At 48.7% G+C, this 27,688-nt stretch overlaps 1 protein-coding gene across 5 annotated transcripts in view; it reads left to right on the plus strand.

The window, feature by feature from the left end:
• The first annotated feature begins 335 nt into the window (after nucleotides 1–335).
• The window catches only part of CAMKK2 (calcium/calmodulin dependent protein kinase kinase 2), a 47,647-nt gene continuing 20,294 nt past the window's right edge, over nucleotides 336–27,688 (plus strand). For all 5 annotated transcript variants that reach the window (XM_023241394.2, XM_023241397.2, XM_023241396.2 and 2 more), the window contains exons 1-7: nucleotides 336–489; nucleotides 15,412–15,905; nucleotides 19,977–20,024; nucleotides 20,708–20,761; nucleotides 21,488–21,539; nucleotides 21,898–22,031; nucleotides 24,616–24,652. In XM_023241394.2, the coding sequence (XP_023097162.1) occupies nucleotides 15,453–15,905; nucleotides 19,977–20,024; nucleotides 20,708–20,761; nucleotides 21,488–21,539; nucleotides 21,898–22,031; nucleotides 24,616–24,652 (778 nt within the window). In that variant the 5' untranslated portion in view covers nucleotides 336–489; nucleotides 15,412–15,452. The remainder of the gene's footprint in view (nucleotides 490–15,411; nucleotides 15,906–19,976; nucleotides 20,025–20,707; nucleotides 20,762–21,487; nucleotides 21,540–21,897; nucleotides 22,032–24,615; nucleotides 24,653–27,688) is intronic.

Here is a 27,688-nt window from a genome sequence, read left to right on the forward strand (position 1 = left end):
GAGAACGGGCGTAGGGGCGCGCCGCGGACGGGGGCAAAGTTGCCGCGCAGCCTCTCGCGCTCGGACGCCCGGCAGGTCTCTCCCCTCCTCGCGGGTCCGCGGCCTCCTTCCACCGCTCCCGGCCCCGCCTCACTTCCCCTCGCCGCCGCCTCCTCCCCTTTCTTCTCCTGCTCCACCCCCCCCCCCCCCACGCCAGCCTTGCCGCTACTTTCGTCTCAGCCGGCTCCCACCTCCCCGCCCTCACCCGAGCGGGGCCGAGCCGGCGGGGGCGCGCCGAGGGCGGCTCCGCGCCCGGGTTTCCAGCGGCCGCGGCCAATCCCCGCGCAGCCCGCGGCGGCGTCGCGCTCCAGCCGGGACCGGGCGGCTCCTCCCGTCCCCGCCCCCTGCGCGCCCGCCGGGGCCGCGGAGTGGAGCGCGTGGCCGCGCCGAGACCAGCGGAGCCGAGCCGGGGGCGCAGAGCGCGGGAGGCGGCGGCGGCGCGGAGCCCAGGTGAGCTGACGGGAGCGGGGCCGCGGGTCGGGGCCGCAGCGCCGCAGTCTCGGGCGCCCTCGCCTCCTAGGGGCTGGGGGCCGCTGCCGGGATTGCAGACAAAGCCCAGAGGCCGGCCCCAGGTTCCCTCCACCGAAAGGACCCCACGTGCGCCGCCCCACGCCCCGCCACGTGGGGGGACCCGGTCCCCCGGCGCCCCTTCCCCCCGCGTCCTCGGGGCGCCCGGAGCCTCGGGGTAGCCTCCTCGGCTGGGCCGCGCCCGGCCGGGGGTGGCAGGGGCGGTCCCGGAGTTTGGAACCCGTGTATCACCCGCGGCCGGGGCCGTCAAGGATCTTGGAGGCGGCCTAGGCCCACCCCCTCGCGTTTGACAGGTGGGGAAAGCCACAGAGCGCAGGAGAGCAGAGGGCCGACGGACTTTGAGCACCCCACCCCCGCACCCCGCTTGTCTTGGGGGCAAGCCCAGGCCCTGGTAGGTTGGACACCAGGCGGCAGGACCCTGGATCAGCAGTTGCGGGGCCTGGGGACCTTTGCCTCTCTTAGTCGGCCCTTTGCCTCCGCCCTCCGGAACCGCGCTGGCTCGGTCCTTTTGACCTAAATTTACCTCGGGACCGCAGCACTCAGTGAGTGCAGAGAGGTGCCTTCACCGGCACCCTCTGCTTGACTCCTGGGGACGCGGGCAATCTGGGCCCAGCCCCGCTTAGCATTGGGTCTTGGTTCCTGGAGCTCTTGCAGGCTCCCCCCACTCTCTGCACTGCCCAGTTTGGGAAGCGGGGTGTTTTCACAGCTCTGCCAGCCGCTCTGCTGCTTGCACTTGGCGCTGAGGAGGTTGCACCTTATCCCCTCCTGTCTCCCCCAGAAGGTTGGTCGGAGAGGGATGGCATCCGTGTGGCGGGGAGCTCAGAGAGGGCTCGCTGGCCTGGCGTGGGACTTCTAGTGTCCACTTCCTTAGGGGCAACTTTTACCTTCCTCACTCTGAGAGTCCCCACAGCCCTAGAGATAGAAACTTCACGTGCCCTAGAGTGGTACTGTCGTTTACCACATCCCCTCCCCTGGCTCTGCCCCCACGGGGTGAGGGAAGAGAGAGTTCTCCATCCCCATAGGCTCCCTTGTTCTCAGGGGGAGGTAGGGCAACCTGGGGAGGGCTTTGGGGACGTTAGCCCCCCTCCTCTCAAACCACCCCACAGAAACATGCAATTTAAGAATTAACTGGGTGCATGCTATGCAAATACAGCTTCATGGTGAGCCTTCAAATCTCCTTCCAGATTGCTCATCATAAACCCTTCTGACATAGGAAAACAGCTACTGGTAGTGAGAGCACAGTGTATTTTTGTAATAAAAAGGAATAGCCATCATTTGATGAGTCCCTAAATACTGTGCCGTGTGTTACATGCATCCTCTCATTTCCTACCAACATCCTAGAGGAAGAGATTTTTTATTCCCATTGTAGAGATGAGGAGATTGAGGGTGGAAACAATCCTGAAGCATTGCTGGGAGTTAGCCTCATTTTATAGAGGGGTCAGAGGGGTTAAGTAACTGGCCCTGGGGGTCACACAGCCAACCCGGGTATGTCAGGCCCTAGAGCCCGCTCGTTTTAGAGCAGAGTCCCTTGCAGAGTCCCCCAGCTTTTTGAGAGGCCCAGAATTGTTTACTAAACCAGTCTATGTGGACACAGATCTAAGCAGGCATGGTGCTGACTGGGCTTGCCCTTGCTCCCAAGTTGTGAGTGGGCCAGAAGCCAAACATATTCCTAATACCTTTGTTCCCATCGGGGTGGTCCTACCTTCCTGGCAAGAGTTTGGAAAAGTGTCTGGTGACTTTGGTTGTCAAAATGATGCTGAGCACTTCTGGCTTTGGTAGGCGGGAGCCAGGGATTCAAAATGTCCGGCAAGCAGGCCAGATCCATGCCAGGCGTAAAGAATTGTCCTGCCCTGAATGCCAGGAGCATCCCTGTTGAGAATCACCAGGAGGAATAAGTGTGGTGGCAATGAAGGAAGCAGATGGCAATGGAGGTTCTGGTGAAATCTCTTCTGGCTGGTATGAATCCAGGAGGCTCCCAGAAAGAGGTGTCCTTTGTGCTCAGCCTTGAGGGATGGGCTTAAAAACAAACAAACAAACAAACAAACAAACAAACAAACAAAAAAACAGATTGGATGGGAGTTGGAGGGGAGGGATCTCACCTAGCAGAGGGAACTTTCTGCAGTAACCCAGAGTTCTCTCCTTGAGAATGTCAGCTTGGAACCAAGATGGGCTACAAGGTGGGGAGACAGTACTCTCAGGAAGGGATGGACTGGGTGGGGCAGGCCAGGCCTATTTTGGCTCAGATTTTAACATGGGTCACAGAGTCGTCCTCACCCCATCATGAACCCATTTAATGGAAGGGCTCAGAGAGGCGAAATACTGTAACTTGGTTAGGGTCACTTAGAACCTGCCTCTCCCCGGCAGGCTGCCTCCCAGTGGCTATGGGAAGCAGAGAGCTGCCATATCCTTTCCCAATCCTGGAGACTTGGGACAAATGCTGTTTCAGATTTTCCTTTGGGTCAGAAGGCCTTGTGTTGCTATTTTCCCCTAGATGTTTTGCTTTTCCAGTTAACTCCACCCCCTTGGGTTACAGGCCCCGGGTGTGGGGTTCAGGCATGCCTGGCTCCACGGTGCTGCAACGGCCTTCTCCCTCATTTCTGGTCTTCTTTCCTGGAAGTTAAGGAAATTGCGTCTCTGTTTTGGAATGGCCTTTTTTTTCTTTCAGGCTGTGCTTGTCGCCTTCTTGGCCTGTTAATAATAGGAGACCTTTTGTGTCTGGCTTCTTTTTTGTGGAACATAATGTTTTCAAGGTTCATCCATGCTGTAGACTCTGTCAGTGCTTCCTTTCTATGGCCGAGTAATATTCCCTTGTATGGATAGACCCCATTTTGTTTATCCTTTCATCGGTTGGTGGATATTTGGGTTGTTTCCAACACAAGGGTTTCTTAAGGCCACTTTGTGCATTCCTCTGCCTTCTCAGCCCCCAATTAATAAACCTCTGGGCATAAGACATTATTGTGTCTCTCTGTTTGCAGGAAGAGGGTCATGGAAGGAAGGGTTTCCGAAATCAGTTGGGGAACAGCTTCCTGGAATAGGGTTTTCAGAACTCCCTGCGTCTCGCTCGCCCCCCTCCACAAGAATCCTGCTTCCTCCCAAAGCTCAGTGCCTCCAGGGTCAGTGCACAGGTGTGACACATGTGATCTTAAGGGAGAGTGTGGATTTCATTCAGTTCCATTCTCTTCAGTCGCGATGATTTGTTAAATGTAGGTCCCCATGTCATCTTATCGGTATGTATTTTGTGAGACTTTTTCTAGGTAAGGGAATCCGCAAAGCAGAGAAAGCCTCACCAGACAGATGGAGCCCTAACCCTGTGGCCGGGCATGGAGTCAGCTCAGTCTCCCGACAGCTTGGCCAGAAATGCCCACCACGGAAATTGGAAATCTAGCAAAAACCAAGCTGGGAGGAAGCCCAGAAAAGACTAGCCCCTCAGCCCTTCCCTGTTTGATAGCTGAGTAGGAGTGCAAAGAGGAGGAGAGAACACTGTCTTTGGGGGGGTTAACTGTGAGCTGGCTTTCACACAGAAGATGGACACCATAGCTACCCTCTAGCTAGGTCACAGCGGCTCCATTTTACAGATGAGAAAATCAAGGCCCAAGCCCCTGGGATCTGTATAGTTAGTTTCCTGACATACCTTTTAACATAATATGCTGGCGGATGATGCCCATTTTCTTATGGAATGGAATCCCCCTTTTCCAGGAGGGTATGGTTTTGCTCTCTGAAAAAATAAGGTTTTAAGTGATTATTTTTTCTTTCTTCCCTGATTGGATCCCTTCCTCAACACAACCCAAATCTGGCATATTTCAAAGGGGGTGGGTGCTGTTGCTCCTCTGAAGATCTCTGGCTCCGGCATTCCTTGCTGGGGATGTTAGTGACCAAAACAGGGAAGGAGTGATTTCAGGCGTCAGTGTTTTCCATTTCTGTCGTGTTGGTAGTGGTGCTGCTGAACTTTTTTCTTCAATTATGAAACATGTTAAGCATAGAGAAAAGCCAAGTTTTGTTTTGTTTTGTGTTTTTGACTGCCTCGTGTTTTTGGAAGGCTGGATGGAAACAGGGCAGAGCAGGGCGCCGCGTTTCACTTAGCGCTGGCTCTGGAACTTTGATGATATTTCACTGAACTGAACCTACACTTTTGGGGGAGGGGGGTTGGTGACAAGCCCTGTCCTCGGAGCTGAGGGACGCTGGGACTTGGTCCCTGTCCCCAGAGAGCTCCCAGGTGAGTGATCTGTGAACTCTCTGGGAGTGCTTTGGAAAAGATAAATAATTCTAGCATTTTCCCTTTTGAAAAGGAGAGCAAGAAAATTCCAAGAGTCTGTTGTACCCCCACCCCCACCCCATCCTGAAAGCTGCTGAGCAACTATTTTTATGTTGTCTCTTTTTATCCTGTTGGCTTCTGTAAATAGTTGAGAGATGGCAGTTGCAGAGATAAAAATGCTAATTCCAACCTGGAGAGGAGAGAGGATGGTCCCCCAAGAAAATGCCCCCTCATCCCTCCCCAGGCCAAGGCCTTGCCCCTCTGCCTACAAGGGCATGAGGTAGAAGGTGAGTGGATGGGGGAAGGGGCATCATGGGTGGTGCTAGAGATAAGCCTCGGCTAGTTTAAATGGAGAACTAGTGGTTTGGGTGGGGGCAGGGTGTAGAAGAAAGAACACCTCCCTCATGGGTTTTTAAAGGTGCATTGGGATTTTGCCTTTGAGGCTTCTGATGGAAAGAGAGTTTATTTAGATTCATCCCAGACAATTCCCCTGTCTTCTGTGTCCAGGTGTGGGGGACAGGGTTGGTCCCTCAGAGGCAGAGCCAGCTCCCAGCCCCTCCTTGCCCCTACTAGCTGGGGTTGCTTTGTGCTGGAGGCTGCGGAGGGAACTAGATTTAGCATCACCTCCAAACAGCAGGGAAGAGGGAGGGAGGGAGGAGCCCTGTGGGTGGGCAAGGCAGGGGTGCTTGTGGGTTCTGAGCTGGCCCCTTCTATCTCCTGCTTGCCAAGCTTCAGAATGTTGGAGTCCAGGTCTTTTTCTTTTCATTACAAACTGAAATTCCGGTTGTTTCCCTGTCTCTTCCTTTGGTTCAGTGAAAGATGCAGTAGGAGAGGAGGAAAGAAGTAAATGGCTCCTACCTCCCTTTGCCAAATACCCCCAACACCCACTCCACACTCACCCACCCAGTCGCCCTTCCTGGCTCTTCAAGGTGGGGACCACCAGTGTGCACCTGGCTGTGTGATCCCAGCCACTCTCCACGACACTCGCTTATCCACCAATCAGTAGCCTCAAAGGAAGACACCTGAGCTTCTTGCTCTGTAAGCATCCTGGCCCCCAGGGCACACGGGGCTGCAGGGGTCAGGACTCCTGGTTTTCTAGCCCTGGAGACCTGCTGGGCTGCCTCGTGGAGGTCGCCTCACCTCCCTGGGTCCGAGGGACTCCATCTGCAGCCCTTCACGCTGATGATGAAAGCCTTGGGAGTGTGCACAAATTGTTTTGACATACGTAAGCAAGGACGCAAAGTTGTATGCACACTTTAATTTACATCTTGCAAAAAGTGATGTATGTGGACAAGAGTTAGAGGAGAAGATGAAAAGAATAAAGTTAGCATGGTGGGATTAGAGATAACAATTTTTGTTTTAATATAAATTCAGGCCAGTTGAGGGGCTTGAACTTGCTAGCTGTAGAATGCTTTCTTGGCAATAGCCTCAGTGTAGGGAGCATTTGCTGTGTGCAGGAGAAGGGATGTGCACTTGATCACCATGCCCCACCTCTCCAGGAGCCTCTGGTTTCACACCTGTGCTTTCCCAAAGCACTGTTTGATTGTGGGCAAGTCACTTGGACTCTGCCTCAGTTTCCTCACCAGTGAAATAAGCATGATACCTTGACATGGCTCCTAATGTTGTGACAGTTAGATGACATGATACATGCAAAGTGCTTAGAATAGTGCCTGCCACTTGGCAAGCACTACAGGTGGCTGGCTCCCATCTAAAGCTGCCATGGCCGCTGCTACAGTGATACATTTCTTGTACTGAAGGTGCTGGTCACTTTCTTTCCTTTGCTCTGTCCTATTTATCGGCCCTTCCTTTCCCCATCCTTGATTTTTTAATTTAAGGTTAGAGAGAGAAAAAAAAGACTTTGGAAGTTCTGGTTTCTGCCTGACTGTCAAGGTGAAGGCTATCTGGGTTATCAGGGAACCTGCAGCTGCCTGGTGGTTTGGCCTGGTTGAGAGCCTTAAGGTGTAGGCAACTGTTGATCTGTCAAGAAGCTTAGTGGGGAAGCTTTTCTGTCAATCAGCTCTGGGTTGTCTATCAGTCAAGACCCTTGGTTGTAAGTGACAGAAGACCAATCACAAACTAACAAGCAAAAATAGGTATTGGCTCATGTAGTTAAAAGCTTCTGGTATCTATGGACTTCAGGCATGGCTGGATCCAGGTACCCATACAATGTCTCCAGCTTCAGTTCTTCTCTGTCACCTCTCTTCTCTCTCTGTTGACTTTATTCTAAGCCAGGGTTCTCCCCAGCCCCTGATAACTCTAGAAATCCATCCTTCTTGTTCCAAGTACCATAGAAAGAGACATTTGCAATACTTCTGCCAAACCCTAGAATAAGACTTGGTAGTCTGACTTAAGTCACACACCTACTCTTGAATCAAATCACTTGACCAGAGAAATTCACGCCTGATTGAGCAGACTTAAGTTATATGGGAACCCCTGAAGTTGATGGTGCAGACAGCTACATGGAATCACCTTTCACAAGAAAGAGTGGTTTCCCAGATGTAAATCAGGCTGCTGCTATGAACTAAAGGAACATAGACAGATTCAAGGCCAAGTAAAGAAAACTTCTGAGCAGACTTGGGATGAGTGATACAAGCAACGGCCTCTAGCCAATATTTACTATATTTACTAGCCAATATTTACTGAGTGCCAACAGTGTTCTGGAAAGTTCTAGGTCCTAGAGTTGAGGAGTAAACAAGAAAGGCAAAGCCTTGGCACTTAGAAGTTAAGTCAGGTTGCTGTCTCCATTCCCAAATCCTATGCATTTCTTTTCTGATCACCCTAAGACCCCATGTCTTTGTACCCCTCTCGAGCAGGTGGAGGTTTTGGAAGTCAGAGGAATGGGCTGTCTGCTCCCCTTTGTTAGAGATTTTGCTCAGCCTGGACTTTATTCAGGATGCAACATGTGGACATTGCAGGGCTGTACTTGCAATTTTTAGCCCCTTCTTGAAAAACTCAGGCCAATTTTAGCTTTTCCTGGAACCACCGCTTAACTTTGGGCAAATCAGTAAATCTTTCTGGACGTTCATTTTCTCATTGGTGAAATGAAATGGTTGGAGCAGGTGACCACCGACGTGTGCCCTAATTTAGCGCTGTCATCTGATGCATCTCCAAGCAAGGCCTGTAGGGGTGAGATGTGGAAAAGGGGGAGGGGGCGTGTGACAGGCACTCAGCCTGTCCTGGGTGTTGAGGAGGCAAGGGGAAGTGGTGAGGACTGACCTTATCCCCTGTCCAAAGCTGCAGTGGGTTGTTGCCAGGAGAGAATATGGACCCAGTGCTATCAGAATGTCCAGTACTTTAAGAGACTCTGGAAATTATGACTTTTATCTGAAATGTGCTGGCTTTGAAATGTTGACATCTCATTCAAATAGTTTTAGACACAGGGTAGGCCAAGCAAAATAGGTTGGTGGCCAGATGTCACCCGAGAGTCACCATTTGCCACCTCTTTGCTCTAAGGACTGTGATGGGCACCGGGTCTGTGCACGCTAGCACCAGCATTATCCTTCCTGCCGTCTGCCAAGGGAGGGCCTTTGTCTTCTGGGGAGACAGTTTTAGTGCTTCCAAACTAAGGAGTGCTGAGGGAGATACATTGCTAAGAGTTGGTGTCACCGAATTGATAAGACTGTTTGGCTGGGCCAAGGCCCGAATCTGGAATATTCCTGCTGGCATCAAACCTTAGCGCTGTGTTGGCCAGTCCAGCTGAGCTTCCCAGGTCTCGCGCTCGTGCACTAGGAAACTCTTCTGAATCCGTGGCCTCTGAGTCAGTGGGCTTCCCTGGGTAGGTGGGAGCTGCCTTAGTTGGCTAGGGCTGCTGTGAGGGAGGATACAGCCTGGGGGGCTTCAAGAGCAGAACTGCATTTAGTCACAGTTCTGGAGGGCAGAAGTCCTAGATCAAGGTGCTGGGAGGGAGAATCTGTTCATGTCTCTCTCTGGTGGCTTGCTGGTGATCTTTGGCCTTCCTTGGCTTGAACATGCGTCCGCCTTCATGTTCTCATGGGGTTCTCCCCTGTGTGGCCCTAGGTCCAAATTCTCCCCTTTTTATAAGGACACTGGTTATATTCGAGTAGGACCCACCTAGTGACCTCATTTTAACTTGATGACCTTTGTGAAGACCCTGTCTCCAAATTAAGTTACATTCTGAGGTCCTGGGGTTAGAACTCCAGCATATCTTTTTCGAGGGGCACAGTTCAGTCTATAACAGGTGCCTAATGGGGTCCCTGTGACCTTGCCCTGGGCTGCCCTTTGTGTTCTCCATCAGCTTCCTATAAAGTTCTTGTCTCCAGCCCCTCCAGCTTCCTTTCCACAGTCCCTGCACACACTCGCACTCACACTCATGCTCACACCGGCCTCCAGTTCCAGGAGGGGTGGGGTGGTGTTTCTGTTCCTCAGCCTTCCCACGCCTTTACTGCCTTGGGGACTTCTCAGAGCTCACTCCTCCTGGAGCAAGTTCCTGCCCCCTCACCACCTACTCACCCTGTGGGTCTCAGCCTAAATATAATTTCCCCAAGCAAGGCCTTCCTTGACCCGCCCCCCATTCTGATCTGTTCTCTTTTGTCTTGGTTTCTCCCCGCTTGTACTTATACAGTCATTTGTGCTTTTAAGAAATCACATCTGTTTTGTTTATCCACCGCATAGTAGGTCCTCAGTAATTACTTGAAAGAACAAATGGGTGAGTGAATTTCCTTTAGGACCTCCCTGGGCCTCAGCTTCCCCACGTAAGAGAGGAGGTGGCTGGCCAAGCCTGTTATCTCAGGGAGGACATCATTGCTGGCCTTGGCCAAGGCATCCTTACAGCTATTTGGGGCCCCCATGTTGTCCCATGGTGCCCGGAACCGTGTAGGCTGTTCTCAGGTTGGGGCACACGTCCCTGGCACACTGGCTACTTGCTATCCCGGGCTCTGTGGTGGCTCTGTATTTGGTGAGCAGGCGCAGGTTGGAAACGACCCCCAGGAAATGAGAGCACGCTTCCAAGAGGCCAGGGCCACTGGGCTTCCTGGCAGAGGAAGCAGTGCTTCCCTTCACCCTGGCCCGGAGCCTGGTCCATCTGCTTCGGGAAGGGGCTGGTGGCTCTGAGTCACCCCGTGAGAGGTGGGGGAGCTTGCCACCGCCAGCCCTGGGGAGATGGGGAGGCCTTCGAGGGCAGGGAGAGAGGACCCAGGTTTGGGGCCGGAGGCTCCAGGGAGAGGACTCTTAGCATTTAGTCAAACCCAAGGAGCTTTGCGGAAAGGTCCTCTTATTCTGCTCCCCCCCCCCCCCATCCCCAAATACCTTGCTTAGCAGTCCCTCCCTGGCAGAGAGCCTGGGGGGATCAAATGAACCAGGCTGAGCCCTGCTTGGTGCAAGGTAAATGCTCAGTTGGATGTTAGCTATTGCTGTTGTTATGCAAACCATTGTCTTTGTATGATTATTTTCTCCTGGGCAGAGTGTTTTTTTTTTTTTTTTAAGTTCATTTATTTATTTTGAGAGAGAAAGAGAGAGCACAAGCAGGTGAGGAGGGCAGAGAGGAGCGAAAGAATCCCAAGCAGTCTCTGCACCATCAGCAAAGAGCCCGAGGCAGGGCTCTAACTCACAAACTGTGAGATCGTGACCTGAGCTGAAATCAAGAGTGGGTTGCTTAACCGAGTGAGGCACCCAGGCTCCGCTGCCCTGGGCAGAGTGTTGATAGGTTTCATCAGATCCTTATAGAGCCTGTGCCCTTGTAGAATCTGTGTCCCCAAAGCTGGTCAGAGCCAGACTCTGTAGGGGTCAGTGGTAGAAAATGACCCTCCTCAGGGTGAATGACCGGCTTGCTGATCAGGCCTTGCTGCAGACGGGGTGGGGGTGGGCAGGCTCCAGGTGACCTCCAGGCCCTGAGGTCTGGGCTCTCCTTCCTGAGACCCAGACACACCTGCCCCTGCAGCACAGAGGCCCCCATCTCCATCTCAGCTGGAGCATTTCTCCTCTCCCGCCTCCTCCAGACCTCAAGGGCCAAGGCCCTGGCCAGACGCCAGTTTGTCAAGGAGACTGATTAAAAGCAGCTTTGCTGGGGGCAGATGGCTTGGTGTCCTTGGCCTGAAGTGAAGATCGATAAGCAATTGTTTTTCTCTTGGCAAGAAAAAAATTCTCCATTAACTTTCTTAGGTGCTGCCAGACCAGTTTTCTTTTCAGGAACGCTGCAGTCCTATCAGAGGTGGTTCTGGGAGGGAAGACAGGTCACTGGTGCTGCTCTGCTCCCCTGCCCTGGGAGGGCTGTGGAACCCACACAAGAGCAGGCTGGCTCAATTGGACGTCAGTAGCTCTTAGGAACATTCTGGAACACGGCTGGCAAAACCCAGCCTAGTAGGCATTCAATAGGTAATTGAAAGAATAGCTTTTTGAGCACTTAACCAGGTACCAGACATGATACTGCGTGCTAGCTATTTAATCCTCATGACTAATGGGTTACCTCCCATTTTATAGATAAGAAAACTGAGGCTGAGGTGGGGCTAAGTCATTTGTGTGTGGTGAGCCCAGGCAGTTGAACTTCAAAGGCCCTGCTTTTCTTTTCCTGGGGAATACTCAACATAGCAAGCTGGACCGCAGAGAACCTTGAACTTGTGTTGGATTCTTTCACTGATAGGGAAGCCATGGCAGGAACACAGTTAATGATTTCTTTCTCAGACACAGTAAGGATGGGATAGAAGAACAGGAGTGGGACCAGCTGCCCCCTCCCCCTGCCTCAGCCCTCTAGGTTTATTATCCCAACTCCTATCATGGTCACAGCTGTCCTCTTTTAAGAATTCATCTCAGAAGAGTTACTGTTTGTCCATGGTACCCAGTGGAAAGTTAGTCCTTCCCACCCTGTCCCCTTGCTTCTGCAAACTAGTCATTTTCTCTTGAGGCCACTGTTAACCATTTTCGTATATACCTTTCCAGAAATATGCTGTTGCATATATAGTGATTTTCACACGTATGGCCTTTTTCCTGTTACGTCAAAATAGCAGCATACTAATGCTGTGGTTTTTTTTTTCCGTGTAACAGTGCGTCATGGAGCTAATTCATATTAGGCTGTGTAGAGTTACCTCTTTTAATTAAAAAACATTTTTTTAATGTTTATTTTTGAGAGAGAGAGATAGACAAAGTGTGAGTTGGGGAGGGGCAGAGAGAGAGGGAGACACAGAACCAAAGCAGGCTGCAGGCTCTGAGCTGTCAGCATAGAGCCTGATGAGGGGCTTGAACTCACGAACCGTGAGATTATGACCTGAGTCAAAGTTGATGCTTAACCGACTGAGCCACCCAGGTGCCCCAAGAGTCACCTCTTGTAAAATAAACGCATGTTTTCTCTGGGGATACATGTACCTCATCTTTTTTACTCAGTCCCCTGTGGATGGTCATTTCAAATCATACTGCCACAAGAAATCACTTTTTACATGTGTGAGGTTGTCTGTAGGGTAAATACTCAGGTGAGGAATTGCTAAGTCCAAGGTATATTCATTTGGAGTTTTGTTAGATATTGGTGAATTTCCATTTTTTTTTGTTTATTGTTTATTTTTGAGAGAGTGAGAGAGGGAGTGAGAGGGACCGAGCGTGGGGGGGGGGGAAGGGGCAGAGGGGAGGAGGACAGTGGATCCAAAGTGGGCCCCACGCTGACAGCAGGAAGCCTGATGCGATGCGGGGCTCAAACTCCCGAACCCGTGAGATCCTGACCTGAGCGGAAGTTGGATGCTTAACCTACTGAGCCACCCAGGTGCCCTAGTGAATTTCCTTTCATAAGGGTGCCCAATTCATACTCTCTGTAGCCTCACCAAAATAGTGCTATTATTACGTTTTTGGTCTTTGCCAATCTGATAGATGGAAAAAGTAGTAATTCCTTATAGTTTTATTATTAAAAATTTTCTTAATTTTGGTAAAATATACATAAAATAAATATTTACCATTTTAACCATTGTTAGGTGTACAATTCAGTGGCATTAATTACATTCACAGTGTTGAGAGACCATCACCAGTATCTATTTCCAGAACTTTTTCATCACTCCAAACTGAGGCTCTGTACCCCTTAAACAATGACTCCCTGTTCCCCTTTTCCCAGCTCCTGGTAACCTTTATTTTCTGTCTGTATGATTTTGTCTATTTTAGGTACCTCATATAATTGCAGTCATAGAGTATTTGTCTTTTAATATTTGGCGTGTTTCACTTAGCATGTTTTCAGAGTTCACCCATAGGATAGCATGTGTCAGAACTTAATTCCTTTTTACGGCCGAATCATATTCCATTTTATGGATAGAACACATTCTGTTTACCCATTCACAGTAGATGGACACTTGGGTTGTTTCCACCCTTTGACTATTGTGAACAGTGCTGTCATAAGCAAGAGTATATATGTATCTGTTTGGATCCCTGCTCTTAATTCTTCTGGGTATATACCTGGGAGAGGAATTGCTGGATCATATGGTAATTCTACAATTAACGTTTTGAGGACCCATCAAACCATTTCATTGTAGTTTAAATTTGCACTTCTCTTACTATAACTAAGGCTGAGCATCTTGTCATATGATGGGTTTCTTGGTTGATCTTTTACCGTGAACTCTGTGTTCATAAATTGTACCTGTGTCTGGGCTGGGCCACTGCAGTGATTTTGTTAATGCTTTTCCCATTGGTCTTTCCCCTGCTCCACAGGGTAGGGACCCCATCTGCTTGCATTACTGTCCAGATTGCCTGACACAGAAGCTGTTCCATAAATACTTCTTGCAGGACTGTCGTAAGAGGGCAAGTGGCATTTTTCAGCCTCTCATCCACCTCCTCCGCTCCCATCGACACCCTCCTCTCTATCCCCTCACTGCCACCCACTGTCATCAAGAGATATCCTTTCATTCATTCATACAATTTCTCTGCTCAGCACCACTGTTTGCCTGACATCTTCGTGATATGGGTGATCGATATGGAGAGCCACCACCATGAGCCTCTGCGGATGTACTCCCTGAATTCTAGTGGCACCTGTGACATTTGTCCAGCAGAATTTGTCAAACACATGAACCAAAGGTTAATATTCTGTCCCGGAGACAGAAGGAATTGACAGTCTAAGGAAGTGTCAACTTTTTTTGTTCACATAATATGAACTTAACCATTTAAAAATGAACACTTCAGTGGTACTTAGAACGTTGACAGTGTTGTACAGGTACCACCTCTGTTTACTTCCAGATCGTGTTCAGCGCCCCAGGAGACCCTATACCCATTTGCAGTCACTCCTGTGCTCCCCAGTACCTCCTCAATCATAGGCAATCACTAATCTACTTTCTGTTTCTATGGATTTACCTATTCTAGAAATTTCAAATAAAGAGGATTGTACGTATGTGACCTTTGGGGTCTGGCTTCCTTCACTTAGCATGATGTTGTCGAGGTTCATCTAGACTGTAACATGTATGAGTATTTCATTCCTTTTATGGCTGAATCATATTCCATTGTGTGGATAGACCACATCCTGGTTATCCATTCATCTGTTGATGGGCATGTGGTTGTTTTCCCTGTTTGGCTATCATGAATAGAGCTGTTTGAGTATTTACCTAGAAACAGAATTGCTGGGTCATTGTGGTAAATGTTTAGTTTTGTGAGGAACCACCAAGCTATTTGGTGTTCTTTTTTTTTTTTTTTTTTTTTTTTTTTTTTTTAGACACCCATCGTGGGGCTTGAACTCACAACCTGGAGATCAAGAGGAGCATGCTCTATCACTGAACCAGCCAGGCGCCCTGATCCTAATCTTTTGACTTCATGTTTGCCTTCTGCCTGGCAGGCACCAAGTAGCAGCTGAACTAAGACAACATTAGATAATAGATATGTTGAGTCTGGCTCCTCAGACAACATGAGCTGCCTGGCCCACTCTCTGGTGTGCCTTTCCTTCCTCTGATGTGACCTCTGACCCCTGCTCTTCAGTTGGCCCGAGGCCAGTCCAGACTGGACTGCTGTGCCAGTGGGTTTTGCTTAAACAAATCCCTTTCTTTCTCTCAAGCCTCAGTTTCCCCATTTACAAAATGGGACTGTAATAGCAAACCTAGGGTGCTTTTGAGATTATGCAGGCGTGCTGAAGGTGTTTTGTAAACTGTAAAGTGCTGTCTGAATCATTGCCATTGTGAAGTCATACAGCCTAGACATGGTCACGAGGAAGTGTTTTATTTGGCTGGTCCAGCATTTAAAAATATTTGAAATAATTGCTAATTAAAAAAAAAAAATCAAGAGACCTCACCTGATGTGTAGGTTCAGAGCTTCTCTATCATCATCATCATCATCATCATCATCATCATCAAAAAGTGGTGGTGGTGGGGGGGGGTGGGTACTGGCAATTCTAGACCCAGATCCAGTTTAGCAACAATTGGCTTGAGTTGAAAGTAGCTGCCAGCGCTGTAGGGCGCATGCGTCCTCTGTTTTGGGGTTTTCTCCTACTTTGTCCCTCCAGGAAGGGTTTGGGATTCTTATGTGTGTGAGGAGGACCTTTTCAAATAAGGAAATGTGGAGTGTGCTCCTCTGTTTACACTCAGAGATCACATCGCATCATGTTTTACAAGATGTCTTGAGGATGTCAGCTAGAGGCAGGAACAGACCCCCCAGCGGGGCCACAGGGGTGCTGACCCTTCCTCTCTCTGCAGGTGGCGCTGCCGCCGGATGGGAGTGCCCGGGCCCGCGCACCATGTCATCATGCGTCTCTAGCCAGCCCAGCAGCGACCGGGCCGCCCTCCAGGATGAGCTGGGGGGCGGGGGCAGCAGCAGCAGCGAAGGCCAGAAGCCCTGTGAGGCCCTGCAGGGCCTCTCGTCCCTGAGCATCCGCCTGGGCATGGAGTCCTTCATCGTGGTCACCGAGTGTGAGCCGGGCTGTGCGGTGGATCGCGGCCTGGCCCGGGACCGGCCCCTGGAGGCCGATGGCCAAGAGGTACCCCTCCACGCCTCCGCCTCCGGGTCCCAGGTCCGGCCCCAGCTCTGCGGTCGCAAGCTCTCTCTGCAGGAGCGGTCCCAGCTGGACGCGAATGGACGCTGCGTCCACCCGGCCCTGTCCCACTCGCCCGTGGGCTCCCCGCAGTCGTCGCCGAGGCTGCCCCGGCGGCCCACGGTGGAGTCCCACCACGTCTCCATCACTGGCATGCAGGTGTGTGAGCCGGCCCAGCCGATGGGGGGGGCCTCTGTTAGGTGGGGCTCCCCTAGAACACTGATTTGAGAGGTGACCCCCCCTCCCCGTGGAGACCCAGGTGGGGGTGGGAATGAGAGTAGAAGAGAAGGGGGTCAAGAAAGGGTGCATGATGGAGTTGGTTGCCACCATGGGCAACTGGGGCTCCATCTCTGGGGGACCCTGTTAGTGTAGAAAATTCTGTACCTCAGAATTTCTGTATCCTGTTTGAGGGCCAAGGGAGCCGGACCTTTTACACCAGCTCTTGGTGAGAGCTGCTGGGGGGCAGGTGACCTGCCCTGAGAGTGGGCAGAGCAGTGGGGCCACAGAGAGCCTCTAGGGGAGATGGAGGTGCTGGTGGCTGGGAGTTGTGCGGGAGATGGGGGTGGGTGAGAGACCTCACGGCCTAGCAGCAGGGCACCAGGCAGGCACTGGGCACTGTGTGTGCATGTCTCTTCTGATTCATACAAAAACTTCTGGGAGTTAGAACTGAGTCCCACTAGGGCTCATCTGGCCCTGTGTGATCTGCTCCTGCTCCTCCCCCCCCCCCCCCCCCCCCCGCCCGCCTTTCTGCTGCGACTCACAAGGCTCCTTCCACACTGCCTTCTTAGATTCCTCAGGTGTCCACACTCATTCCCTCTGTTAGGCCTTTACCCCTACTGTCCTCTCTGCTTGGAACCTCCCCGCTCTTTGCAGGGTCATCTGCCTCTGACAGCCAAGTTTCAACTCAGATGTCTCCTCCTCTGAAGGGCCTCTCTGACCACCCTCTGTAAGCAGCCTCAGCCTGCCACCCCTCCCTGCCCTGTCACCCTATTGACATAGCACTCAACACCATCTGATTGTTTGTGTGTCTGTTGAATTGTTTTTGGCCTGTCTCCCCAGCTAGAATGTAAGCTCAGAAGGAACAGTCCCATCCACTGTCATGTTTCCCAGCACCTAGCACAGAACCTGACACATAGTAGGAGCACAAAAATATTTGTTGAAGAAATGATTGAATTTAATTGGAAGAAGTGTGGACATTGAGAATAGCTTCCTAAAGGGGCTGACACTGAACTATATTTTGGGGGCTAGGTAGGACTTTCATAATTGGAGATGGGTACACACAGAGAATTCACTGCAGGGGGGATGCACAGCATGAGCAGAGGCCCAGAGGTAGAAGACAGGATATGGGGGAGAGGGCAGTCAGGGGTTCAGCTAGCTGAAGAATGGGGCCCATGTGTGGAGCACCGTGGCAACAGGGCTAGACAGAGAATTTGGCTTTATTTCAGTTAGAATTGAATCAGCTTAGAGAAACAGAGACCTGCCCCCCTTCACAACAGTGGCTTTAACACAATAGGGCTTGTTTATCATGTAAACTAAATCTGGAGGAGTGGGGACTAGTGTGGTGATTCTGTTGTCCTTAAAACCTTACTGCTGTGACTGTAGCCCTCACAGCTCCATTGCAGACAAGAAGAAGGAGCAGAGAAGAGGAAAAGGCATTTGCCTCCTAAGTCTGTCCTTTTTCTTGGAAGCTCTGCCCAACACTTCTGCCTGCCTCCTACTGGCTGTGTGGCCACCCCTAGCTGTAAGAAAGGCTGGAAAATGTAATTTTCCATCCTGGGCCATTGCCACTAAGCTATCCATTTATAAGGAAGAAAGAGGAGACTGGTATTTGGTGGGCAACTAGGCGACTCTGCCAAGGTCAGAGGAGTGGAGTCAGAACTTGACCTTGGAAGCATCAGGAACTGATATGATCAAGTGGAATCTAGGAAGAGGAATTCAGCAATATGTAGGGCTTGGATTAGGGGGCAGTGAGACCCCTTAGGACAGCTCTGCAGGGCCCCACTTCTGCTGGTCACATCCCTTCAGGACTCAGGGGGATGAAATCAACACTGGAGAGAAACAGTGCAACCAACCTAGTGAAGGGAGGGTTCTGTGAGCCGTGGAACACTATCCAGCAGATGAAAAGATGCAGGTCTGTGTGTACAGTCTGCCCTGGAACTGTCTCCAGTGATGTTGAGTGAGAAAAGAGGTTGAGAAGTGATTTAGTGTGACATCATTTTTGCCTCCCCAAAGCCCTATCCCAAAACAATGCTCTGTATTTTCAACAGGTGCACGTATGCGTGCATTTACATAGAAAAAGGCCTGGAAGTTTGTACACCAAACTGACATCAAGGTTTGGGGAAAGGGTTAGAGTTGGGGTGGCAGTGGGGTTCAAGGGAAGTGTTGGGCTTATCGGTAACACTTGAAGTTTTATTTTCTATTGTGTTTCTTTTCCCATTTTTACCTCTTTTTTCACTTCACATTTCCCCCCTAACTATATTGAGGTGTAACTGAAGTAAAACAAACCACATATTTCACGTGTACAATATGATCACTTTTGATACATGCATACATCTCTAAAAACATCACCCCAGTCAAGATCACAGACATTTCCAGCACACCCGACAACACATCCCTCCCTCCTCTTCCCCTTTCCCAGGTCACCACTGACCTACTTTTTATCATCATAGATTAGTTTGCAAGTTCAAGAATTTTCTGTAAGTGGAATCATTTAGTATGCACTCTTTTTTTTTTTTTTTTTGGCTTCACTTCTTTGATGGCATAACAATTTTGAGATTTGTCTTTATTACTGCATGCTTCCTTTTTATTGCTGCCTAGCATTCCATTGTCTGCAATGGACCACTTTTTGTTTATCCAGTTACCTGTCACTGGACTTTTGGGTTGTTTCCAGTATTTGACTATTACCAATAAAGCTGTTTCAAACATTTGTATGCAAGTCTGCACAGACACAAGTTTTCACATCTCTTGGATAAAGTTAGGAGCAGAATGGCTATGTCGTAGAGGAGGTGTTTGTTAAGAAACTACCCACTTGCTTTCCAAAGAGGCTGCACCATTTTAACTTCCTACTAGCAGTGTATAAAGGTTCTCCACGCCCTACATTCTGACAACATTTGGTATGGTCAGTCTTGGAGTTTAGCCAGTCTAATGGGTATGGTGTTAATTTACATTTCCCCAATGAGTCATGATGTTAAGCCTCTTCTTTTTTTTTGAGTGTCTTTTCATGTGCTTACTGATCATTTGTATATCTTCTTTGGAGAACTGTCTTTTCAAGTCTTTTGCCCATTTTTGTTATTTTTTAATTAAAAATTTTTTAATGTTTATGAAAAGCATTTTAATGTTTTTAATGTTTATTTGAGAGAGAGAGATAGAGACAGAGCATGAACAGGGGAGGGGCAGAGAGAGAGGGAAACACAGAATCCGAAGCAGGCTCCAGGCTCTGAGCTGTCAGCACAGAGCCCAACATGGGGCTAGAATTCCCAAACAGCAAGATCATGGTCTGAGCTGAAGTCAGCTGCCCAACCGACTGAGTCACGCAGGCACCCCATGCCCATTTTTAAATTAGGGTGTTGTTATTAATGAGTTTTTTGTGCTTTTTATACAAAAATAATCTTTGAGAAATTTTGTTAAGAAACCATTCTCTGCCCACAGTCACTCGGATTTTCTCCACTTGTGTTACTTTGTTTATATTGGACAACATAGTCCTTATATAGGATTACTTGTTTAATTTAAAATCAGCGTTTTAGGAACACCTCTTTAAAAATGTGTATTAAAAGAGTACATACTGTATGATCACATTTTTTTAAATATATATTTTTTAACATTTATTCATTTTTGAGACACCGAGAGAGACAGAGGTTGAGTGACAGAGGGGGCAGAGAGAGAAGGAGACACAGAATCTGAAACAGGCTCCAGGCTCTGAGCTGTCAGCACAGTGCCCGATGCGGGGCTCAAACTCATGGACTGCGAGATCATGACCTGAGCCAAAGTCAGACCCTTAACCGACTGAGCCACTCAGGCTCCCCATATTTTTTACAATGTACAAAATCTGTGTTGTTAAAGGTCAGGGTAGTGGTCACCCTGGAGACGGGCCAGTGTCTGAGAGATGCTTCAGGGGGTCGGGAATATTCTCTTTCTTGATTTGGGTCCTGGTTCATGTGTTTGTTTTGTGAAAAACGTATCTAGCTGCAAACTTACAATTCATATTCTGTGTGTTTCTACTTAACATTGCAGGATTGTGTACAGCTGAATCAGTACACACTGAAGGATGAAATTGGGAAGGTAAATATCCGAGGAGCCAGGCTGGTTTTCTGCATCTACCAAGGATGTCTCAGATACGGTGGAGGGAACCTGCTGGAGCTGGGAGCGAGAACGAGTCCTTGGAGGCAAAGTTGTGGGGGAGGGTTTTGTCATCACTGGTCCATCTGGTTTATTTTCTTTTTACATCAAAATATTAATGTGTTTCTACAGAAGCCCAGACAGCTTTAAGGGAATAACATATCACCAACATTAGTGGTGGTGTTTTTTTCTCCCTGAGGTACTCTCGCATCTATTTTTGCTTTTATTTCAGCCAACGGGCAGTGTTATTGCAGGGGTCAAAAACTCAAATATCAATAGAAAGCAAGTGAGTAATATAAATGAACAAAGCCTGCTAGGTGTAATGTATTAGGGAGTGGAGAGGACTATGGCAAACTGTTGACATGTGGAGGTGATTATGGGTCCATATGGCCAGATCTTCTGATTTTTTTCAAAAGAAGCTGAGAATCTAGATTTTTATATCTGATCTTTTTGGTTTTAAATGTCGGCAACTCACTCAAACTTTCTAAAAACTGCAGATGCAACAAAATGTAATTGCATAGCAGATTTGGTAAATTGGCTGCCGGTTTGCAGCCCCTGTATTAGGGTCCTCATTTTGCAGATCATAACTTCTGGATAGTATGTCATGGGCATCTCCCTTTATCCAGGGCTCCTATGGCGTGGTCAAGTTGGCCTACAATGAAAATGACAATACCTATTATGTAAGTATCCACATTCCCCTCCCCATCCCTGTCCTCGTCCAAAGCAAAACCCTCCTTTCCAGAATTAAGCTTCCTGAAAGATTTTCTTCGCTATTGTCTCATTTTATCCTTAGGTTGTTTCATTTTGTGCCTTAGGAAGGAAGTGATGTTCCCATTATACAGATGGGGAAATGGGGAGGCAAAGTGATCGGCTCAGAAAGAAAATGGATAAATTCAGCAAACGTCTCCTATTCTTACTCTGAGCTACCATTTCTACATCCTTCACAGCACCAAGAACCAGGTGGTAGTGAGGCAAATTGCCCTCGTTTGCCTTTGGAAGTCAGTCCAACTTGGGTTCAAATTCTGGCTCTCCCATTTGCCAGCTGTGTGTCCTTGGCCAAGTGACATCACACCTGAGCCTCAGTTTCCCCATGTGTAAAATAGCCAGTCTCTCGTCCATCACTCCAGCTGACTCATGTCTTGATTTAGTTGTAGCGAGTCCCAAGGCTCATGGTCCCAGTCAGGAAAGCTAACCTGGAGCCTTGGAAGCACTCTCAGGGCTGAGGGAACCCTGGCAGTTCAGTTTCCAGCCTGCAGCTGCTTGACCCACTCCAATGACGAGGCGCTCACTACATCGTCCTGAGGCCACCAGGGCACCAAGAGCTTCGGCAGGCCTAGGAGTGGAAGGAGCTCTCTCTCTCCCTTCCTCCCCATTTTAACCAAGATATGGGGTCTTGTCTTCCACAGGCGATGAAGGTGTTGTCGAAAAAGAAGCTGATCCGACAGGCAGGCTTTCCACGTGAGTTTGGTGGGCCAGGCCTTTGTTCTTAGGTGCGGGGCTGGGGCAAGAGAGAAGATCCCATTGAATGGTGTCCCCTACAGAGAGTGCCCAGGTAGATGCCCCAAAGACTCCTGTCACTGGGGCATGGGGCAGGAAGGAGGGTATTAACAGAAGGTTGAACAGGGGGCTGGGTCTCCATCCTCACTGATTTCCAGCAGCAGAGGAGACAGATGACAAGCAGGCTCCTTAAGGCCCCTGGGGACATCAGCCACTCCATCCCTGGCAAAACCCCCCCTACCCCCGACTTGGGTTGCCCCCTCTTCAGCTGCCATCTGCAGGGGAAAAGCTGTTTGCCCTGACCCTGTGTCTCCTCCAGGTCGCCCCCCGCCCCGAGGCACCCGGCCAGCTCCGGGAGGCTGCATCCAGCCTAGGGGCCCCATTGAGCAGGTGTACCAGGAAATCGCCATCCTCAAGAAGCTGGACCACCCCAATGTGGTAAAGCTGGTAGAGGTGAGCTGGGGGTCCAGGGAGGAGGGAGGCAGGGATAGTGATGGTCCAGTCTCGGCTCTGTTATTACCCACATGCCACACCACTAGTTTCTAGGGAGAGCCGCACCACGTTGAACAGCTTATTGCAAGGCTGAGTACTAGTTATTGCTCCCGACTCCTTGACTGCTGTTCTTTCATGTTATTCTCACCCTTTCCTACGACTATTTATTACTTCCATTTTATAGATAAAGGAATTGAGGGTCAGAGGGATACTGAAACTTGCCTGTTACCCATTTCTGTCTCTTTATTTATATATATAGATATAAGATAGATATAGATATAATATATATATATTATATCTGTATCTTACACACCTGTATTTCTATCTATATTTATATATGTTATACTATACTATACTATATATATATAAGTATACTGTATATATATATATATATATATATATATATATATATATATATATATATAATATTAGCACAAAAGCAACCCTATACATGTAAACAAATGGATGTGGCTGTGTTCCAATAAAACTTGATTTACAAAAACAGGCAGAGGCAGAGGGCCAGATTTGGCTTGCATGCTATATTTGCCATCTTCTGTTCTAGATCAGTAGTTCTCAAAGATTTTGGTCTTAGGATTCCTGTATGTTCTTCAAAATTATTGAAGACCCCCAAAAAAGTTTTGCTTATGTGGGTTGTATTTATTATTATTTGCCACATCAGAATTTAAAACTGAGAAGTTTACAAATTATTTATTAATTCATTTAAAAACAACAATAATCCCATTATGTAGCAATATATTTTTATGAAAAGTAACTATATTTTCTGGAAAACTGTGGTGAGAAGGGTGGCATAGTTCTACATTTTTGCAAAGTTTTGTTGTTTATGTGTGGCTTAATAGAAGATGGCTGGATTCTCATATCTGCTTCTGCATTCAGCCTCTTGTGACCTCGCGTGTGATGTGGTTTCTGGTTTCTCTACTAATAGAGAATGAGAGTGGAAAGGGCAAATATTATCTTAGTTTTAGAGTGAAAATAGTTTTGACCTCATGAACTCTGGGAAAACATCTTGGGGATCCCTAGGAGTCCCCGAGCCACATTTGGAGCACCTCTGGTGTAGATGACAGGACTTATAAGCAGCATGTGATAAAACATGTAACTGGACACGTGTTCGCAGTGCTTGCGGGAGCATGGAGTGCCAGCAGCCAGCCGACCCAAATGGCTGAGGAAGTCTTCTCAGGAGAAGGGATATTTGAGATGGTCCCGGTAGTTCCCTGGATGGAGACAACAGGGAAAGATGGGGAAGGGCATCACAGAGGGAGGAACAACATGTGCAAAGGGCTGGTGGCCTCTATTTGGGGGTATACCCCTGCCTTTGGTGGGTGTGAGGGTTAGCAGCCATGCCTTGACTGGGGCTTGTCAGGTGCAGAGCTCTAGGTAAGCCAGGCCCTGGGTCTGGCTCCTCCCACTGGGTAGGGCTTAGGGCTCCAGGTTGGCTGCCCTGGGCTTCTGCCTAGGGTAAATCTCTTTCTCATCCTGTGGATGTTGGTTGGCTGGGGAAGGTGAGGACGATGTGGGAAGAGGCGGGAAGACCAGTCCAGCCAAGGAGCCTGCCTTTGTTTCTTCTCAAAGGAGAGAGATGGTGGCTGCAGGCTATCTCCACTTGTCACACTGTCTCACAGTGTCAATTCACTGATGCTTGAGTCACCCATCTTAGAGGAAGCCCAGAGACACCTGTTTAGTGAGTGGCTCTGGGTCCTGACAGGATCTCCCCTCTCCCCACTGCCCTGTGGCATCTGAACTCTTCATCCAAGGCTGTTTGCCAGCCTGTTAGTCTATGCATCAGACATTCTGAGCACCTGCTATGTAACTTTGTCCTGTACAGGGCACCACGGAGGCAAATGAGGTGGATACAGCCCTTTGCAGAGAGGGGGAGATATAGAAATATATGACGAGATGAAAGCAGGATGGCCCTGAGAGGAGGACAGAGAGAATGTGCCATGGATGTTCTGGGCAGGGAGACGTCCTTTTCTGCAGGGGCAGGAGGTCATGGGGGCTCTTCATGGAGGAGTCAGAAGAGCCCAGACAGGATTTGAATTTTCACCTTGTGGATCAGTCCATTGTCTCGTAGGAGAGAGGGGGGATTCTTATTGAAGCTGAGACATTTTCCGGGGGGGAAGTTAAAAACAATTAAAAAAAAAAAAAAGTAATTTACTACTCCCAACGTGGGGCTCAAACTCATGGTCCCATGATTAAGAGTTGCATGCTCTACCGACTGACCCAGCCAGGTGCCCCCATTTCCCAGGGGAGGACTTTTTCCTCTCCTTTTTGTAATCTCCTTTCTGGGGGAGGTTTTGGACCCTTGAGGATTGGGCTAGAAGGTGTTTATTTTCCAGATGGCCATTTGGATCGCACACACTGTTTTTTTTCCTGTGCCCTTCATCTAAACCAGGAAAGCCAGTGGAAAGCACAGCCCTTCTGGTGGCACATGCAGTCCCGTGGCTGCTGCTTCCCCCCGCTCATATCATTTCCCTCTCTTCCTTTCCCCTGCTCTGTGTTTCCGGCCTGTTCCATGTGGCTGTGCCAATAGGTCCTGGATGACCCCAACGAGGACCATCTGTACATGGGTAAGAGAGCCCTTGCCTTCCTCTGCTCCTGCTCAGGCAGTTGCACCTGCCAAAGCTCAGGGGTCCTCTCGAGCAACCCCTGCCCCTGGCGTCTCCCACCAAGGACAGACAGCTTCCCCTTTCCCGCCGAGGCTGGGCCCCACAGTGAGCCACAGAGTGAGGCTGCTGCCTTACTTTGAAGCAGGAGGTAGAAGGGAGTGCTTGCTGGGACTTTATTGGGGGGGGGCTGTTTATTCATTTGCAAATATTTATTGAGCACCTGCTAATGCTGGGCAGGTTCAAGGCACTAAGAATGCATTGGTGAGTGAGAAAGTTGAGGCTTCTGCTCTTTAGAAGTTTAGAAGCTGACATTTTCGTCAGGGAAGACAGATAGTCAACAACTAAATAAACCAGTTAACTTCAGGTAGATCCTCTGAAGAAGGTTAAAGAGGATGACATGAGAGAGAGGGACTGAGGGGCCACGTCACATACGGGGTGATGATTTGGTACCTGAATGTCAAAGACACAGCCCTGTTACATCTGGGGAAGAGCATTCCAGGCATAGGGAACAGCAAGTGCAAAGGCTCTGAGGCTGGTGAGAGCTTAGTGTGTTTGAGAAGAACGTGGGTGGGACAGGGTAAACCAGGGAGAGGGGATGGGGGTGAGGTTGGAGAGCCTGAGAGGCCACAGTGGGGCATTCGGAGGCTTGGAGGGCACTGCACAAAGAAACAGAAGGACTCAGGCATGTCCTCAGAGACTTGATTTTTAAAAACTGGTGAAGATGTGGGGGAGCCCTGACTGTAGGTACTGATGAAGGAAGAAAGGGCAGAACTAATTCAAAACTGGACCGCAGACTGTTGGGTCCAGGGATGCATGATCAATAGGTTATATGTCCTTGCAACTTGGCTTGGTGGGCATTCACATGAGCCTGTGCATTTCAAGTGGGTACAGATGACAGCTGGGAGGGGTACCAAGGAGGTGAGGGGAGTGGGCGTGGCCAAGCCCAGCCTAGAATCCAGAAGTCTCCTGGATGAGCATGAGGATGATCCTGGGATAATCTTATGTTGCACAGGAGTGATTGGTCATCTGGGGTCTGGTTTGAATGGGTGTGGTTTGAAAACAGAGCTCAGCTTCTCCTCATGTAATTGCTGTGGTTCAGTTCCAAGAGAATGTTGTAGCTTAGGACATTTTATTTTTCATTCCCCCTCCTCTTCCCCTTTCCAGGTTTTTCCTATGAAAAATGTAAGCCTATAGAAAAGCTGAAAAAATAGTACAGTGAATGCCTGTATATCTTCTACCCAGAGTCAGCAGTTAATAATTTTTTGTCATATTTGCTGTATCAGTCTAGCCATGCATCCATCCATTTCTATTTTTTTTTTTTTTCTGAACTGTCCAAAAAGTAAATTAGCAGACATCTTGACACTTCAGGCCATAAATACTTCAGTGTGCATCTCACATAAGAACATTCTCTTAGGTGGTCACAATACTATTATTACATTTGAAAAAGTTAACTTCAGTTCCCTAAGAGCATCTAGTGTGCATTCCATGTTCAAATTTTAGGACTTTAAAAACCTTCCTGAAGAAACAATTTAGAAGCTACACAGTAAATAACATCAGATGTTAACTTTAAAAAATTATGTGAGAAAGAAACATTATTAAACTCTGAACAATACAGACTTGCAATATTTCCCAAATGTGGTATCATCACCACTTTATTTTTTTTTAAGTTTATTTTATTTATTTATTTATTTAAGTTTATTTATTTTGAAAGAGAGAGAGAGAATGAACAGGGGAGGAATAAATGGGGGGGGGCGGGGGATGGGGAGAGACAGAGGATCCGAAGCGGGTTCTGCATTTGACAGCAGAGATCCTGATGCAGGACTTGAACCCACGAATGTGAGATCATGACCTGAGCTGAAGTTGCATGTTTAACCGACTGAGCCATCCAGGCGCCCCTACCATCACCACTTTAAATATATGAGATGATTTTAAGTGATACATGGATAGACATTTAAAAAAAAATTTTAGATTTAATTTACCATTGTGTAAGAAAAACTATAGTGGCACAATAACTCTTGACTTCATGGATGTCATTACCCAGGATAAAGCTCAGAGTTTTTAAACTGAGTCATTTAAGGAAAAATATGAAACAAATAATAGTTTATGTGGTACATAATGGCCAGATGATAAACATATTAGGCAAATGAGTGAAGTTTAGGGAGCTATAGCAGATGTCATAAAATATAAAAGATAATTTTTGTCCCAGAATGGCATTCCCAGCACAGTTTGCTCACTTGGGGCTCCTGACAGGACTCTGCATGGCTTTTGTCTATTTCTGGGGAGTTTGGTTGTTCATTCAACAAACATAATTTGTTCTAGGTTTATCAAAACAAAAAAGAACACTCTGCCCTCAGGGGACTTTGTTGCTCTCATAAGGACAGATGGACACCGTCGTACTTAAATATTATGCTTAGCCTTTGAAGGTGACAACACCATGGAAAAAAAGTAAACCTGAGCAGGGTCAGGGGAACCAGGAGTTCCAGTTTGGGGGACTGGGAAATAGGGTGGCTCCTTGAGATGCTTCACCAGGGTGACATTTGTGCAGGACAGTGGGGAACAAATGGCAGAGGACATTTTATACCATTGTAAGACTTTGTCTTTTGCTGTGAGCAAGAAGGCAGCCATTGGAGGGTTTTGAGCAGAGTTGAATGAGTATAAAAAGAACCTGACCCAAGCTTGAAAGAGGAGTTTCCTAAGCCATTCGAATCAGGCAACTTCATCGACAGAGTTTTTCTCTTTTTGAGGCAGCGGTGTAGAAAGGAGCTAGCCTGACTTTGGGTATGTGATTCTAGTGAAAGTCCTGACATGGTTAGTTTTTAGTTTCCAGGCACAGACGTGTGTCGAGGATAGACAGGGTAGCACATGAGACTGGGTAGCAGGTATCAGCAAGGGTCCTACAGCTGCAGGCCTGACCCCCAGATAGTGTGGTCAGTATTTCTAGAGGCTAAAAACTCCCCACCCATTGTTCAGCCGTAGAAGGGGGTTAAACTATTAGTG

This window comes from Felis catus, chromosome D3 (genome assembly GCF_018350175.1).
Source record: "Felis catus isolate Fca126 chromosome D3, F.catus_Fca126_mat1.0, whole genome shotgun sequence".
NCBI lineage: Eukaryota > Metazoa > Chordata > Mammalia > Carnivora > Felidae > Felis > Felis catus.